This window comes from Neodiprion lecontei, chromosome 2 (assembly GCF_021901455.1).
Source record: "Neodiprion lecontei isolate iyNeoLeco1 chromosome 2, iyNeoLeco1.1, whole genome shotgun sequence".
Classification (NCBI taxonomy): Eukaryota; Metazoa; Arthropoda; class Insecta; order Hymenoptera; family Diprionidae; genus Neodiprion; species Neodiprion lecontei.
Genome location: NC_060261.1, coordinates 24,438,041 through 24,456,630, shown reverse-complemented (window position 1 = coordinate 24,456,630; position 18,590 = coordinate 24,438,041). Strand labels below are relative to the sequence as shown.

At 38.0% G+C, this 18,590-nt stretch overlaps 1 protein-coding gene and 1 non-coding gene across 2 annotated transcripts; both read left to right on the top strand.

Moving 5' to 3' along the window:
- The first annotated feature begins 14 nt into the window (after positions 1 to 14).
- Positions 15 to 12,891, top strand: LOC107222622. Its single transcript, XM_015662055.2, has 26 exons — positions 15 to 86; positions 355 to 830; positions 1,065 to 1,223; positions 1,301 to 1,603; positions 1,716 to 2,056; positions 2,298 to 2,379; positions 2,466 to 2,655; positions 3,007 to 3,208; positions 3,724 to 4,001; positions 4,763 to 4,953; positions 5,252 to 5,419; positions 5,640 to 5,786; positions 5,869 to 5,947; positions 6,024 to 6,239; positions 7,678 to 7,736; positions 7,857 to 8,357; positions 8,852 to 9,304; positions 9,391 to 9,574; positions 9,673 to 9,832; positions 9,918 to 9,999; positions 10,071 to 10,453; positions 10,545 to 10,822; positions 10,922 to 11,112; positions 11,577 to 11,891; positions 11,999 to 12,077; positions 12,183 to 12,891. The coding sequence occupies exons 1-26, from the start codon at positions 84 to 86 to the stop codon at positions 12,456 to 12,458; spliced, it is 5,796 nt and encodes a 1,931-aa protein (XP_015517541.2). The 5' UTR covers positions 15 to 83; the 3' UTR covers positions 12,459 to 12,891.
- Positions 12,892 to 15,485: 2,594 nt separating this feature from the next.
- On the top strand, positions 15,486 to 15,639 carry LOC124293176. Its single transcript, XR_006903127.1, has one exon. It is a non-coding gene; the product is annotated as a U1 spliceosomal RNA (small nuclear RNA).
- The last annotated feature ends 2,951 nt before the right edge of the window (positions 15,640 to 18,590 follow it).

Genomic DNA, 18,590 nt, shown 5'->3' with positions numbered 1-18,590 from the left:
ATTAACTAAGTGCCGTCTTACTCTGGCATCAGAGTTCACAGTCGTAGCCAACTTCGTACATCTCAGGGGCTTCGACGGAAATAATGGTAAGTTTATCGAAAAAGTAACAATTATATTGATTAAAGGTACACTGTAATTTTTAACAAAACGTACACACTCTACGCAAATGAAAAGTGATGTTGATAAAAAAAGACTTTTGACCGCGCTGGTTCACTAGTGAATATTATTAAGCCACCAATTACAAATTTGACGATGAAATAATTTCAAAAAACATGATAATCTACCTTTTTATACTAAGATACGATATCGTTATATAAGTGGGATTATCAAATTATGCAATGAACTTTTACGCAGATGAAGTATCTGACGCTAATTTTTGCTGTCATTACAACTTCCGTAACCTTGGCTCATGACCCCTCGCCAAAAGATAACCAAAAAACACACAAGGTTAAAGTTGGGGCCAATGAGGACTACAGGCTTCCGAACAACACTGTTCCCATTAATTACAGCGTGTGGTTAGTTCCTTACACGGAAGAAAATTATTTTGAAGGCAAGGTGGTAATCGAAGTGACAGTCGTCGCTGAAACTTCCACTATCGTTCTCCACGTCAACCAGCTTGAAATTAGCAGCGTGGCAGTAACGTCTGATGTTAGTGTCCCTGCAATCAGTACTACAGTTTATGATCAAGATCTGCAGTTTTATACGTTTACTTTCGCGACGGCTCTTACCCTAGGTAATTACTCACTGGATATAGAGTACACTGGCCAGCTAAGGAATGATTCAGTTGGCTTCTACAAAAGTTATTACAACACCAGCTCCGGAGAGATAAAGTAAGTAAACAAACATGATCGTGAAAATTGATCGCTACGTCTAAAATAACTCATTTGGTGTCACTTGAGCGATATTGTGACGAAGTTGTGTAAGAGGTAATTCCAAGAGATAAGACGCAATAGGGAAAACCCCTGCATTACACCGAGAGAAACGCCCTTCGTCATACGAACATTTATCCACGAAGTACTTCATCAGAAAAGTTATCTCTTAAACCCACATTTTGTTCACTGCAGGTGGTATGTGAGTTCATTTTTTGCGCCTATTTATGCTCGACAAGCGTTCCCATGCTTTGACGAGCCAGCCTTCAAAGCCCATTTCACCATCAGCATTGCCCACTGGCCTGATCAGGTAGCCATCTCTAATGCACTGGATGAATACGTCTCTGAGCCCAAGTACGAATTCTTTTGGCATAATTGAACAGGTTTGTAAAACAACCAAGATATTTTTTCATGCAATAAAATGATTTTAGCTCGACGATCGGAAATCGAGTGTGGACCAAGTTCTACACAACGCCTCTTATGTCTACCTATCTCGTCGCGTTCATGGTTTCCGACTTTGAATATGTTGCCAACACGGGTGGATCCTTCAGGATCTGGTCTCGCCCAGAAGCTGTGGGCACTGCAAGCTACTCGCTAGCTGGCGAATTGCTTTTGGACAATCTGAGTACATTCATTGGAATAAACTACAACGAATCGTTTCCAAAAATGGACCAGGTTGCACTACCTACCAGCGCTACAACCGCTATGGAAAATTGGGGTCTTATCACATACAGGTTCGAAATATTTTCTCATCCTAAAACTGGATATCAACAGCATTCTTATTAAAGCTCGACTGTACTTTGAAATCAAAATTATAGTGCTGAGTGAACGGTAGTTTCTTTTTAGGGAACGTTGGCTATTATGGCAGGACGGTGTATCCACCACGCGTGACAAACAGAACATCGAAACCGTTGGGGCCCATGAGTTTGCTCATCAATGGTTCGGTAATCTAGTTACTCCGGAATGGTGGAGTTACGTTTGGTTGAGTGAAGGATTTGCCACGTTTTTCGAGTACTACACAGCCGCCCAAGTTAACCCCAGCTGGAGATTGATGGAACAATTCACCGTGGATATATACCATGCCGCCATGCTTGCTGATAGCTCGGACGATAGCCGTCCAATCAATGAAGACGTCTATAGTCCAGATGAAGTCAAATCAGTGTTTGATGTAATCAGTTATTACAAAGGTCTGGCACGTTTTTCTATGTACCCACATCACTAAGATATTACCTAAAAATCTCACCAACTAATTGTAAAATTGTTGGGTAACTATAGTTGGGGCAACCCTTAGACTCTTTAGATTCTGTAACTTGCAATAATCAAGTTAAGTTTTTAAAACTGTTGAATATTGGATGACTGAACAACGTTTTGTGGCTAATCCAGAAAATCGAGTATTTTACTCCTATGATACGAGAACTTGTTACACAGGTGGTTCCATAATTCGAATGTTATTAAACTTTTTGGGAGAGCCTGTATTCCAAAAAGGCTTACAAACCTACCAAGCAAATAAGTAAGTACCACTTGTGAGAGTTTTTCTGCTCATTAGCAGCTCTCTGAGATAGAAATCATGTAAGAATCTGCGGACCGGCATTTTAGTTCGTATGGTACTGGTACTCCGGAAAAACTGTGGGATGCTTTGAAGGAAGCCAATGATAACTTGGATGACAGCATTCTTATTGGACACGTTGATATTAAGACGGTTATGGATACCTGGACAAATCAGAAAGGCTATCCTCTGATCACCGTCACCAGAAACTATACTACCGAAACTCAAACAATTTCCCAGGTATCACGTCGACAATGTACACTGACTAGTACTGTTCGGTATATAGTAAAATGTCATTAGTGACAAGTGCTGCATATTTCATCTTGGATGGTTACGCTTGATAAATTACAAGCTTTGCATTTTTAACTTGTTTATGTTCAATCAACAGTGCTGAAGCAGCTGTTATTAAGACGTAACTTATTAAATTAGTTGATGTAATATATCGCACTTGACCTAATGTATCAGACATTACAGAGTCGTCACCAAAACCACTGTCAGTCTACGTGTAAATTTATATATGATCTCAGATAGCTTACGTAATATCAGCTTTATACTTGGTCGACTAGTTCTAACATTTTTTTTTGTGTTAAGGAACGTTTCCTGCTCAAGGGGCGTGGTTCTTCAAACGACACAACAGAATACAGGTGGTGGATACCCCTCAACGTCGCTTCGCAGTCGTCCCCGAGCTTCAATAACACGAGGGCTACCGCGTGGATTCGAGCACAAGATGAAAGTGTTTTCATGAGTAGCGGTCAGACTAGCGACTGGGTCATTTGTAATTTACAGCAAACAGGTAACTCATTCAATATCACCAATTACCATGAACCCTTGAACAAAAGTGTTGCAAATGCGGTTGGAGCTTATTAAGATGTTAAATTCAAACGGTTGTTAAGTAAACCGAGATGAATTCTGTATCGCTTTCCAGACTTTGAAACACAATAACATTCATTCCCTAGTTTAAAAATCACTTGCAATAGCTCTTATAACGAATCTCTGAAATAGGAACCTGAGCTTTCACATCACACAAACCATTATTTTGAATACTCGAATTCTTTTACTGATCGTTGCCTTGGAAGTGATGATCCAATATAATAAACGCACACATTCTTGTATTTAAAACACTCAACTCACTTTGTAGCATACTTAGGAAGCCGAGTGATGCAGAAACTATTCAACTGTTTAAAACTAGAAACGCGCGAACCATAAATCTGATTTTATACAATCATCATTTCAACAACTGTTTATTAGAAGACGAGATGCGTACAGAACTTTACGTAAAAAAGCCTAATGACTGGATATCGTTTTCAGGTTTTTACCGAGTCAACTACGATGAACAAAACTGGAACCTGATCAGCGAGTACCTTCTAACTTCAAATTTCACGAATATATCCCCGATAAACCGCGCGCAACTTATTGATGATGCATTCAACCTCGCACGTGCCGGATATCTCAGCTACAATATCGCGCTATCGCTCACTCGTTACCTGAGACAAGAAACAGACCATGTCCCTTGGACTGCAGCATTTAACGCGTTCGCGCACCTTGACAGGATGCTAGCTCGCTCTACTGTCTACGCGAATTTCCAGGTAAGACAATCCGCATCTCTGAATTTATATCACTTGCTTTATGTTAGAATCAATTGGAACATTGATTGTTTAGTGTAGTTTGTAACGCAAAAATTTAACACGTAATTTTACTTTTCTTCACCTTTGACGATACTAGAAAAGTATTGATTTCGGTCGAAAATCACTTTTCCTAATTTGAACGATTCTTTACATTTTCGAACTTCTTCAATCCGAAAGACAGATATTTAGAAAAATTTCGGTCGTTTGGTATGTCCTAAAAACTCCGGCGATTATCTCGGAAACGACTCGATGAAAAAATTTAAAAACTCACAGGATTTTACAACGAAATGATAGGTATGAAAAAGTGCCATATCCCGTTCAACTTGAATTCCCGGTTCTACCGGATATAACTCGATTTTTCATGTCTTACCGACAAGCATAAACGTTTACCTCATTATTACTCTTCTTTAAGTAAACAATAATGGTTTTTCTAATTTACATATTTATTTTTGACAAAATTTGTAAATTTTTTGAATTTTATAAATTTTTTCATTTGTGATTTCCTTTTAAAACTTTTTCATTTGGCTGCCAAATTCTATCAGTTTCTGATATCTCACTCGGCCGTTTCCGAGATCGTCGCGCAAGTTTGTTCAAATAGAATCTTCCCTTTTAAGGTGATGAAAAGTATTGCAAAAAAAATATTTCTCTGGCTTATTTTTTCTAAAACGACGTCGCCTGCGCACAATTGATCTAAATCATATTTTTTTTCGTTGTACCTTCAGAGTTATATATTCTCTCGAGTATCTCCTATCCATAATAGTCTCGGGTACACGGTTCAGGATGGCGATGAACATGTAACAAGTTTTCTCAGGGCAAATTCGCACTCCTGGGCTTGTCGGATGGGCTGTCCTGGTTGCAATAGCCAGTCTCAACAGCTTGTACAAGACTTTTATAATAGCGGAGGGAATACCTCGTAAGAATTTGAACTTCAATTGCACCTAATAATGAGGTTCATGTTAGTAGCGTTACTTTAGCGATGCATGTTTAGATGAAATCGTTACTTGGACTCTTAAGATTTTTTGAAATTCAGCGAGTAAATAATATCATAGAAAACATGTTGATATTTTAAAAGTCAACTCCTTGAAAGTTGTTTTAAAATTGTACAATAACGATTTTTTCCATGACTTATCGTAACGTTAACGTTACTAACTTCTACCTAATAACCAAGCTTCTGGACCACCGGTTCAAATTTCGATATCATTTCCTGTTAGCATTGCAGTTGACCTCAGAGCGTGGGCGTATTGTGAAGGGCTGCGGATTGCTGATGCCAATGTCTGGAACTTCATGTGGGAGAGGTATCTAGAGACGAATGTAGCTGGAGAGCAGGCCTTAATTCTTTCGGGTTTGGGCTGCAGCCTGGATGAGAATATTTTGCTCAGGTGAGAACCAAATATAGTTGATAATGCAACGTATTTAAGAACAACATGGATAAGTTCTCGAATAGCTGATTAATGATTAATTGTCATCATATATCAACCACCATAACTGCCGCTAGTTGTTCGTGTTGAATAAATAAAAGTTTTTTCCCAGCAATTAGTTTTCAGGTATATAAAAAAGTATAATTTTTTGCGAAAATAATATCACACAAATATTTCATAGATACCTGACATTCTCCATTACTGAAAACTCTGGCCTCCGTTCTCATGATAGACTTGCTGCTTTTACTTCAGTTTACTCGAACAGCCCATCCAATGTAGACGTTGCACTTCAATTTTTGTTTCACAACATTGCGAACATATCTCTTCAGTGAGTACCATTCACAGCAATTCTTATTTGCTACCCTACTTTTGGTTCGACAAGTTCATCTCTACACTGTCACGTGTTTCAGCTACGGAGGATTGAACGTTGTCGGAAATTTACTGCAAAATCTTGCCACTCATTTAGTGTCAGAGAGTCAGTTGGTCAACGTATGAAGTTTTTTCCTATTATCTACACTAATGTTTTGAATATTCTGGTTTACTAAAGAAAATTTGGTTCTTACAGCTCGAGACGCTTATTTCTGAGTACGGCGATCAGCTAGGAGAGGCCGCATCCTCGGCCCAACGTGCAATAGAAATCACGAAAGAAAATATAAACTGGCTTGACACCTATGAAGGTGATATAACCCAGTGGCTCGAAAACGAATTAAGTTCTGCCGGAAATTTACCAACTGCCTTTGGCCCGATTATTCTCTGTTTTATGTATGGGATTCTCAACCTTGCAGGTTGATTATCTTGGAGAAAACTGTTGTTAAATATATGCAATACGAGGTGTGAATTTTACTCAGGTTGTGAAACGTCAAATGATCGTTGTAATTTTCAAGAAATAAGTAAGTAATTCAAAAAATTCAACAAGTGTTCCATTATTTCATTTTAATTTATGAGATTGACCCTAACGTCCAATATTAATGGTTGAAGCGTATTGCAGCATAGAACAAAATGTGATACCGATTAGCCTCTGAAATTTGAAATTGCCTATCAAAATGCACGGTAGATCAGTGACATTTACTATGATCGGAATAATAGATTTAAATCGGGTGTTTTCACGTCAATCCCGCAAACTATTACTGAACCAATTCATACCGATCATAAAGTTATAACAAGGAATAACACTCATTAGTACAAATCATACTCATAAGTAACACTTATCCGTGAACATTCTTATATAACGCTGATACATAGACAGAAATTATGATGTCTGCATCAATGCTCGATTAATTATCCAATAGCGATAAAAGCCTCAGATAGTATCTGGTACATGTGTCAGAAATTTTTAAACACGTGTATTCTTCAACTGACGATGAGTCTGATTAACGCAGAATCAATATTGTGTACGTTCTCAGACAATGACTCAACATTCCTCCGAATGTAGGTGACAATCACGTCAGAGACCGTTGACTCCTACTAATCAACAAAATTGAGTTTAGCAGTGATAAGCATGATCGTAATAACGAGATGAATACGTGCGCCAGTTACTTCACCCCATCACAGAAGTTCTAGGGGAAAGTTCATCAGTTACCAAATTATTTCACTCATTATCAGAAATAATAGAAAGAAGTTCAAGTACTCGTTACTGGAATTGGAACAATCCGAGGTTGACGGACGCGTTTTAGAACAGAAAATTATGGTGGCTTAAACTTCAGCTCGGTTAATCCCGTCAGTAACTGATACGATACGTTCAGACAATCTGAAGTAGGCACAACAAAATTTGACAAGCCATAAAAGATAAAGCTGACATAGACAAATATCACATTGTGCAAGGACATCTAAGAAGTTGTACTGACAATGAGCTATGCATACGAACAATTACAACCCACTTAACAGGCGCTGATCACTTTCGAGGGTGCTCCGACAGGTTGTGTATCAAACAACGATAGCGATAAGATTGAGAGCACCGAATTTTTTTTGCGGTGAGTGGATGACAAGTGCACCATATAAAAGCAACGAACTGGAGTCGATATCTGGACTTGTTCTGCCATTTGTGAAACCATCATCAGTGAGTGCTCTTACGGTGACGTAACGTTGACCGATTCTATCCTTTTCATCACAGTGCTATGAAGTTGAATAATTTATCGCTTCACCCTTAACATAGTTTTTGCCTTTAATTGAATAGGAGAGTAATGAATGAATGAGTGTTGTTATTTTTTTCACCTCTTACTTATCAATATTTGAAATTTCTCTCAAATATTTTCAAGTATTTGTATTGTAGGTCAGAAATGTATGTAATCATCATGTGTTTACGTTGTCCGTATAGTTTAAATATCTAACCCTATATCACCTGCTGTGGAAATATTTCTGACAATTCTTTCAAACGATTACCGGTGATTTTCTTCTACAGAAAAAACAGAATGACCTTGATGAAGATCGTTCTGCAACTGGCCCTGCTGGTGGCCATCGCTTTTTCAAGCCCTGTTCCCCGTACGGAAGTAGGGCAATTCGGGATTGGAAGTCGCGTGGACGGCGACTATCGTCTTCCAAACAACACTGCTCCTCTGCAATATAACATCACGTTGGTCCCGTACATTGTCGTTGGCAATTTCACCTTTGACGGTACAGTCGACATACTCCTCCAAGTCTTGGAAGCTACGTCGACTATCACTTTGCACACAAATGCATTAACCTACAACGAAAGTCTTACAAAGCTCGTGAATCAAAATGGCTCATCAATCAATGTTACTAGTCACACTTACGACACGGCTGAACAATTTTTAATTATTGGAGTTGCAAGTCAGCTCTCGATTGGAAACTACACACTCAGTTTTACATACGTTGGTGTACTCGATAGCGATATGTATGGGTTTTACAGAAGTTCATACACCAATGCATCAGGTGATACAGTGTAAGTTCTTAACTCAGTTATTTATTTACAGTTGGGATACCATGTTCATATTCGTTAAAGCTTTTTCGCTTCAGGTGATATTTGAAATCATTCCGTCACTCTCGGGTCATAAATTCAATTCATCCATTGATTGGTATCAATTCTTAGCGGAGTAATAATAATACTTGATACAGAAATGTCACATAGGAAGATCTATGTCACTGTAATTCGATTTATCAGTGACATATTCAATAAGCCCAAAACATTCGGGACAGAAATTTGATTATTTTATTTCTAAAATAGCTGATCTTGAGTTGGACATAATGTTGCACTGAATCATTCAGATTCGATTACCTAAGTTTAATCTTTTAACCTGAAATTTAATCATTCAATTGGAAATCATATACAGTGACGTATAATATTACTACTTCTGTATCTAATCACATATATTGTATTTTACTTCACCCTTTTCCATACACCTCAAAACTTCTTTACCGATCTTAAACCCCTTACAGATGGCTTGCTACTACACAATTTGAGCCTACAAGCGCTCGCCGAGCTTTTCCATGTTACGATGAGCCAGCATTGAAGGCAACATTCGCCATCTCAATCAAGCACGAACCTGAGCTCCATGCACTTTCCAATATGCCTATCAATTACACCTACGAGGACTCAACCGATGGAAAAATCTGGACTGTGTTCGAAACTACTCCTATAATGCCCACTTATTTGGTTGCTTTCGTAGTCTCGGACTTTATTGCGATAAAAAGTGACGACGAAACATACAATGTTTGGACCAAACCCCCCGCTATTGATCAGGCACAATATGTTTTTGACATAGGACGTATAGAATTGGCGGAACTCGAAAATTACACAAACATATCTTACATGCTACCAAAAATGGACCAGATTTCGATACCCGATTTCTCGGCCGGTGCCATGGAAAACTGGGGTCTCGTCACGTATAGGTTAGACGAATTGTGCAAGTTCTGCAATAGATTCTATCTGATGAAGATTTTAAGTAGATTTCTAACGGAAAGTTCCATGATTTCAGAGAAAGCATGTTTCTGTACGAAGAAAACGTGAGTACACTCTCCACGAAACGAAGTATAGCAACGGTGATTTCCCACGAGTTTGGTCATCAATGGTTTGGAAATCTCGTGAGTCCTGCCTGGTGGAAGTACCTTTGGCTGAATGAAGGTTTCGCAACTTATTTCCAGTACTATACGACAGACGTAGTATGTACCCTTCCTTCGACACTAGTGGCTAATGCGCATCTATTTATGATTTAACATCTATAGACTATGTTCTAACAAGATTTTGACCACCACATTAGGCGGAAGATAACTGGCGCCTAATGGAGCAATTCGTGGTCATAGCTCAGCAAGCCACTGCATTTGTTAGCGATGCTTCAGCAACCTCTCATCCGATGAACCAAGATGTGGCGAGTCCGAGTGAAATCAGCGCCATTTTTGACAATATATCATACAGGAAAGGTTATACCGCCTATTAGTAACGTCAATCACTTTATAATTTCTTCAATGAACCCATCACTTATTTGTTTCTAAAACTGTTTTGTAGCTGCTTGCGTGATTCGTATGATGTCGCACTTTTTGACGGAGGAAGTCTTCAAAGCTGGACTTACCAAGTACTTGAATAAGATGTAAGGCTTGGGGTGAAATTTTTCAAACGGAGATCCTGGAGAAGAAGATGAGTATATGTTTTGTTTTATAGGGCGTACAGTGCAGCCACCTCGGATGATCTTTTCGAGGCACTAGACGAGGCTGAGAGTGAGGCATATATACTTCCAACACTGGTCTATGTTGCGGATATCATGGAAACTTGGGTGGAGCAGATGGGATATCCAGTCGTAACGGTGACTAGAAATTACACCACAGGCACAACAGAAATCACTCAAGCACGTTTCTTGCTTGGAGATGCTGACTCGAGCGATACACACGATTATAAATGGTGGATTCCCATAAACTGGGCGGTCCAATCAAGCCCTGATTTCAGCTCCACTGTTGCCGCTGATTGGATTCGTAGCCAGGACGAAAGCATAATAATCAGCAGTTTCAATGCGAGCGGATGGGTTATCTTCAATAAACAACAGACAGGTGCAATATGCATACTATTTTGTTTCTCGTGAACGAAAATCTATAACCCAGCTTTCTTATTTCTTATCATTCTGTTTTCAACTCCAATCAGGCTACTACCGCGTAAACTACGATGACACGAATTGGGGAATGATCGCCAATTACTTAAACAGTGATGAATACTTGGCCATCCATGTCCTCAATCGGGCTGCACTCATAGATGACGCTCTCAATTTGGCCAGAGCAAACCTACTTTCTTATTCAGTTGTGTTAGATGTCACTCTTTATTTACAACGTGAGGTTGACTATGTCCCGTGGTACGCCGCATTCACTGGCCTTAGCTACCTTCACAGAGTATTCGCGAACACAGATGAATACGAATCGTTCAGGGTAATATGTCACTGTCAGCTGTGAGGCTTTTTCAGCGTGTTACTGAAACCTGAGTAATCATCATTGGCAGTATACTTTAAACAAATATTTAATTTCCAGACCTACTTTGCCTTCCTGACCAGCAATGTTTTCGAAACAGTTGGTATCGAAGAGTCTTCCGATGACGAACACATGACAACTTTGAACAGAATCAATGTCATAAACTATGCCTGCAATTTCGGTCTCCAAAGCTGCAGGTCTAGTGCTGAAGAGAAACTCATTAACTGGCTCGATAATTCAACGGTCAATCCGTAAGTTCCTAACCATGTGGCAATTACCGACCGTAATGACTCAGGTGTGAGCACTTGAGTCTATGGAGTGGAAGGACCCAGGTTCAAGTCCCCGGCCTATCAATGAGGCTCTGAACGGCAACTTGCAACAATGTAAGACGGGTCACGCCGTTCAGGTGCTGAGTAGCGGGGCGGTGCCTTGAACTCAGCCCGGCTACAATCGGGAAAGGTTTTCTGCAGTCTTTCTTGTCCGTCGTGCGAATGCGGGTGTTTGTATTGAACATCTTAAGTCGACTGCAGCCGCATAATGTTGGCTACTGATACATCCCCTCCTTTGCTCTCCACAAGCCAGATAATGGCTTCCGGGGACATACCCCATCGGGTATGCCGGGTGTAGGCAGTAATAAAATATGTTTGAAAAATAATGTAAAACCAACCTGTCAATTGAGTCGAAGACTCCTTCAACATCTGCATTATTATTTCAGCATCGCCCCAAATTTATTGACCAACACGATTTGCGCGGGGCTACGTGGTGCAAATTCCACAACATGGAACAGAGCTCTAAACAAATATTTGACCACCGAATCTTCTACCGAGAAAACTGCGCTGTTAGCTGGTCTTGGGTGTTCTGAGAACGAGAGTATCATTAATAACTGGATGAGTGCAATCATCAATTCCACGACTGGACTAACTACGTCAACTTCCTCATCGGCTTTCATTTACGTTTATCAAGGAAGTCCATACAATGTAGATCGAGCCTTCGACTTCCTCGTTGATAACGTGAACGATATTGTTTCATAGTGAGTCGATTATTAATTGACACTTCTGTACTTCACGTGGGTGATCTGTTCACTAAATAAGTAAAAACTAGATGACAATGTTATTGATGATATGTTTTTTTTTCTAGTTTTGGCAGTAACTCGACAGTTCAAACATTCCTCACAGGCACCGCCTATCGAATGACGACCCAGACTCAGCTGGACAAGGTAACTAGCATTAGTTAGTTGGAAGAATATTTATTGAACGGGTTTTTATGTAATTGATCTTCTGAGTTCTGAGACTTTTTTACCATTAAATATATCGTATTGCAGCTGAACGCGTTCATCACAGCACAATCCGCCATCCTGGGCACGGCGGCCGCGACAGCTATCGAGTATGCTGAGTCGAATATCGCATGGAATACGGCTTATGAAGAGGAGGTCAGAACTTGGCTGGTTGCAACGCTGGCCGAATTAGAAGCTACTGCAACGGAAACGTACGAAACAACGACCTTTGAGGAAGATCACGATGAGAGTTCAGCTGCTACTGCATCTTTGAACTTCTGCGCAGCATTACTGATATTCGTTTGCCTCGTCCAGACAAATTAGAAGTAATCATTGTACGCTTATATCGATGAATGATTGAGAAACCTGCAAGAATTGAACCCGACGTAGTTTCGAGAAGATTGGTTAACGTTGAATAATCACTACATTAGTGAGATTTTCAATGAACGTTGGGGTTCTACTGCAGAGTCTGAATATGACTACTCATCAGGAAGTCTATATACACTATTTCAACAAAAACGTTGCACTCTTAAAACTTTCAATAGTGCAACGTTTTAATTCAAAAGCTATAACATTAAGACCATCTCTGACAATCTGCGTTATCAACTTTTGTTTGTATACACATAAAGAGCAGTATTTAGTCAATTACGTCGTGTACATTAGGGTGGCTTTTAATTTGTACTTTTTCGAATTTTAACTTGGCCGATTCCGAGATTGGTCCCAAATAAATAAATAAAAATCTACTTCAAATCACAAATCTCTATCTTAGCCCGTAACTTTTGTGCAAGGGTTGTGAAGTTTTGCCATTTAAAATATACACTTTTTTTTCTACAGTTTCAGTATATATTTCATCGCAGGACCTAGTGTTCGCAAAATAACTGTGTGAAATCAGTAAGCATTGATCCCAACATTCAATAAAAATATTAGCATTGCTTACGAAGCATTCTATGTTTTTGTGAGTTGGATATTAGTGAATAATTGACACAGAATGCTCCATTGACGATATTGACATCTTTCTTAAACAGAAGCATCAATGCTGATTGGTTTTTTACACTTATAGATTTTTTTGTCAATAATTAGTCCAACGATCAAATAAATGTATACTGAAAGTTGAGAAAAATGTGTATATTTCAATTGGCAAACTCACAAATTTTGCGAGAAAGTTTAGGGTTAAGATGAGAACCTGCGCTTTTGACAAGATTTGTATTTATTTATTTTGAACCAATTTAGGGGGCATGCCGGTCAAATGTAGAAGAAATCGAAAATTGAACCTCGTGTTGTTTTATATTACCGCTATGATAAGTTACAACCCAATTTATTCGTCCTCAATTTATAGTGCCCTTGTTAGGCTGGGCAGTGAAAACAGAGTCAAGAAGTTTAACATTGATTTTACAAGTCTAAAAAATATTGAGAAAATCCAATTATTGCGTCACTTATTAATCATTTTATTTACTTGCGTTGCTTGTTCAAACATTATAAAGTTTATTCGAAATCAGAAAATTCAATTTTTGAAGTATTCAGCCTACTTTGAAAATTTTTGTTTCATTTTTAAAACAGACTAAAGACTTTCCCAATGTATTCCCCAAGTGACAAATCAGAATAATTTTTGGTTTAGTGACTGTTAAAAAAAAGAAAACAAACAAACAAATTTCTAGAAAATTTTTTTAAAATTAAATGTACAAAATGGGCAGGGTGCTTGAAAATAGAGATGCCACGAATATTTGGCTACTGTTCGGTATTCGGCCTATTTGGCCACTTTTTTTAATATTCTGTATAAAAAAACGCATATATTAAACAAAAATATATCTATTTTAATAACAAATTATTGCTTCAATAATTAAAATCTATCAGCGATAGGTTGTGATGAATAGAAACAATTTTTTCAGCATTGGTTGGTAAGAAACGATCGCGCTTGTCCTTGTAAACAATACCTGCTTCTGAAAATAGTCTCTCACTATAACTCTACCGCCAGAAGACGATAGATAAATCTTAGCGAATTTTGACAGGCTTGGATACTGCTTCGGGTTTATTGACCACCACTTGTAAGAGTCTATCGTCCGATCTTGACACGCAGTTTTCAAATAAAAATCAATTTCGTGTGCCGTAGAACTCTTCTCTACATCCTCATCATTTTACATATTATTATAATCTGTAGCGACTTCCTCATAACAGTTCCAGAAACAGTCGTGTATTTCAATCGTTTTATCATTTTCATTGGCGTTTCTTTTCTGACGAAGTGAAGAAGAATCACCATCAGTACTACTAGACTCATCGCAAATAATTTTTTCTTTTGCTCTTTTCGTTTGAACCCATCCCAGGAAACTAGTTTTAAAACGTAGATCAAAAAAGTGGCAACCAGATATTTGTTATTACCATCAAATTTGAATCGTTTTTCAAGCTCAACTTTCAGTGAAGATCTCATTTTCAATAAATTTGGTGTTCTATCTGCACTCTCTTCCTTCCCCAAGTATTTCAACAATGTGATATCACGTGTGACATATGGAATCACTTCAGAGATGCAGGAAATACCTGAACTGGTTATTTTAGTAATGTCTTCGAACGGTTTGAGGAGTTTCATGCGTTGTTCCACTAACTCCCACTGAGAAGGTGTTAAATTGTTCAAAGATTCGTGATCTGGTATGTATAAAGAAGTAGCTCACTTTTGTTCTAATAATCGATCCATTAAATACTACGTAGAATTCCAGCGTGTGCTTACATCTTGTACTAGTTGGTGGTTTGGCAAGTTAGGTTCTTGGCGAATCGATTTCGACTTTTGTTGCGCTATACCAGAGTGGTTGAAATGGGTATCAATTCGTCTCGCAGGAGCTGCCGTCTCTGGTATTTCCGTTTGAGACGTAAAAGTCCACCATAGTGGCCGCGATCTCTGTTAATCGACAGCAGAATTGACTGGTGGTCAACGCATGAATTTTCTCGCCCAGGAGCATTCATATATGCGAAATCATTTATGGTGTTTACGTTGTCCCAAATTTCTGATTTTTTTTTTTTTACGGGAACATTAATGCTTTGATTGCGAAGACCGACTTAGTCGTAATGAAATATGTTTTTTTGGTTTTAGTTTTTTTCTTTTATTTCTGTAGTGTATTCTGGAACAGAAAACTACTTCACATCTGATCAACACATGTAACAGTACGATTAACACAAACGAATAAGTCAATAAAAAATATGTTGATCGTTCATAGGAATATTTGCTTACACAGAGAAATGTTGTTATTCGACATAATAACGTAGCCTTACAATGGTCTGTAAAAACAATAGGATTAGCTTATAGGTCCATCAATATTTTGAAGTAGAATAGAAGTACGCATTTATCTTTGTATCAAAGTACATAGGATACTTACCTGGCGCCGAGGATACCTCGATCAACAAGGTGGTTCCTCCAGGACGAGGCTCGGTCCATTGCACTTCGTTCGCGCTAAACGTTGCGAATATCCCTAATGTGGATATCTCGGGTGTATTATTTTTGGTAGTTATTACTTGTCATTTTTTTTATTCTCCTACATTTTTTTGCAGAGGACACAGCTTTTTCGATAACTTATGATTATAAATAAATTTTACGATCGTTGCCATATTATAGTTACAAAAATTTGCACAAAATGTTATCAAAAATAGTTCAACAAAAATATCATGTCATTGCGGTGGTCCTTAAAAAGCTCATCTTAAAAAGGTCTCCTTCCAAATTGGTTCCAAAAAAATTAGAAACATTCTTTGAATATTGGAGGTAAACGAAAACATTCAGCAACGATGATCGACCGCCAACTTCAAGTAATGACTAATGAGTGCGAATTCGAAATAATGACTGATTTATTTGTAATTAGGTTATAAATGATTTGTCTCTTTTTTTATCTTCAATATGCAAAGAATTTTTCTGCCAAGGTTTGAATTGTTTTAGGAGTGCCAACGTACAAAGCTATGATTTTTTCTTCGTTTCTCCACTACGTTGGAAATACTGTTCAAATAGCTGATATAATATTTCGTTTTTCAAAACGATTTTTCAACGTCAATGACTATTAGCTATCTCTGTTCAAATTCGAAACTCAAAATGAATTTATGCTCACGAGCATTCTTTCTAATTGAACTAGAATGCTGAAATTTTTTACCAATTTTTTTTAGAACCGATCTAGGTGGTGCATTGCCGGTTCAAATTCAAAAATGACCTTTTCAAAAACTGCTCCAATAATTACACCACACGATGCTACATGCTTTGCTTTTTGTACTGTCAAGCTGATTGCCCGCTCAAAATCAAGCGTGTACCCAACGCATCAATCGACCTGCAATGTAAGAGGTTCTATAAAATAAGAAACGATTACAGTAGGCGCTAGATATATGGCCATGCCGCGGGGCCCGAGGAGAGGAAAATTGAGCTACGTCTACTTATCTCCTAGAACGATCACGAAGATCTGTACACTCACTTCACATCATCTTCGTTCCATTTCCATACGAGTAGATTATCACCTTTAGGTTCAGTCTTCCCACATCACACCATTTCGTGCTGTTATAGTACAAATTGTAGACTCCCTCAAGGTTGTCTCGCTGTATTTACTTCGTACAAATGTGAGCATTTTCAACTCTGTGCTTTCTTGGAACCCTTGCCGGATTCATTTTGTGCCTTCAAGGTTGTGTTGAAGCCATCAAGCGATTATGCTGCAGATCTCAACCATGTTCAGTCTATACCTGGTACAGCAGAGTCTTTTGAAGATCAAGGTACCTTATCTAGAAAATTTTTAACAAATCTTCATTACGTTTCGGAGGAAGCACAGCTGTTACGAGCTGTAGTGTAATGTTACGTAGCGCATAACATTTTTTATTCATAACATATAATATATGCGAATAAATTGTAATCTAAGCTTTTTTAGTTTTATTACGTCACTTCAATTCATACCATACTTGGGATGGTTAAAAAACTCGCTTGTAGTTGAAATTCGGTAATCGGATTCTTCTCTATCGTAGCACTCAACTTTGAGTATGACTTTTGTGTTGAATTGCACAACAGCCGCAGCGCATGGAGCGTAGTAAAAATTTCTTCCTCGGAAATGAATACGCCTTTCTCCCATGAACTTGCTGACGGTAGCATTGTAGCTTTCGACAACGTTACTGTTGTCATTTTACAGCAAATTCTCAGCATGCCAACTAAATTGTTTAATCGCTTTAAAGATCCTGTAATACAATCCTAGCTCGGTCAAAACCGGCGCAATTTCTTCTTCGGAATACTATTTCACAAATGTTGATTTGATTATTTGTATTTATAAAATTAAATTTTCTGACTGGATTTATAAACTATAACTGCAGTCACCTTAACCAGTTTTTCTTCCACTAGCTAACATATTTTACGATTCAAATTTTATTTCTGTAATATTGGAGCTTAAATATGAGTGTAAAGTTTCTCGGTGTCGAGGGTCAATAATTTGACGTTTCGGCTGTAAGTGGGAGCCCTCCTCAGAAAACTAAAAGACATTAATTGAATACAGTAACATTTAAGTTATCTCTAAGTATTGTTTTTCTAAAAAAAATAATTTGACCAAAGAACACTTACGTTTAATTACTTGATAAACCTCATAATGAGGTGAAACTTTCTTAACGAAAGGTAAAATCTGAACCGCAGTAACGGTAGAATTTAAATTAGAATGCCATAGCCAAGGTATTATACATTAACAGTAATTACAATCCAAAGTGGTTGCTCGGTCATTATTTAAATAATGACACGGTATTGTTAACCTTTGCATCATAATCCAACGTAATCAATCATTAGTTAAATTTTAAATGCTCACCAGCATCGAAGGATTTCCTTATTTATATATTTCCGATTACGATGTGTAATAACATTCTGTCTAAAGTCAGGGAAGGAAAAGTTTCAAAAGAAACAGAGTTTAAATCCAAAAACTGCAAAGAGCGACGATGGCAGAGCGAGTACGTCTGCGAAAAAACTAAAAAATCCGTAGGAATATCATGCGCCAAAAATAAATAACGTTGAATACAGATTTTTCAATTTTTCCACTGTTTTTATGGTACATAATTGCAAATCTCGTTAAATATGCAAAGTGCTTTTTGGCATAACATGCGAATGTGGTCCTGGCTTTAAGGTAGTAGTCTGGTAACTTAAGCCGATTTTCATGTCTTTTTTGGAAGGCGTTTTTTTGTAGGAAAATAAAAATGAATCGTTTTGGATATTTAGGATGTTTTTATTTACATATTAAAGATAAAAAGAAAAATTTTTTTGAAAAAATTTAACAGTTTATTATTACACTGGCACACAAAAAAAAAGTGGACTGTACATTTGACCAGACACATCTAGAATTGTGTATTTCGATGCGCTGAATCCAAATCTTAGCTCCGTTTGGCCCGTACACCCTCAAAATTTTGAGTAAATTGCAGAAAAGCGCTAAAAATCTCTAAAAATCGTAAACAATTGCAGTTATGAAAATGAACAAAATTTTCTTT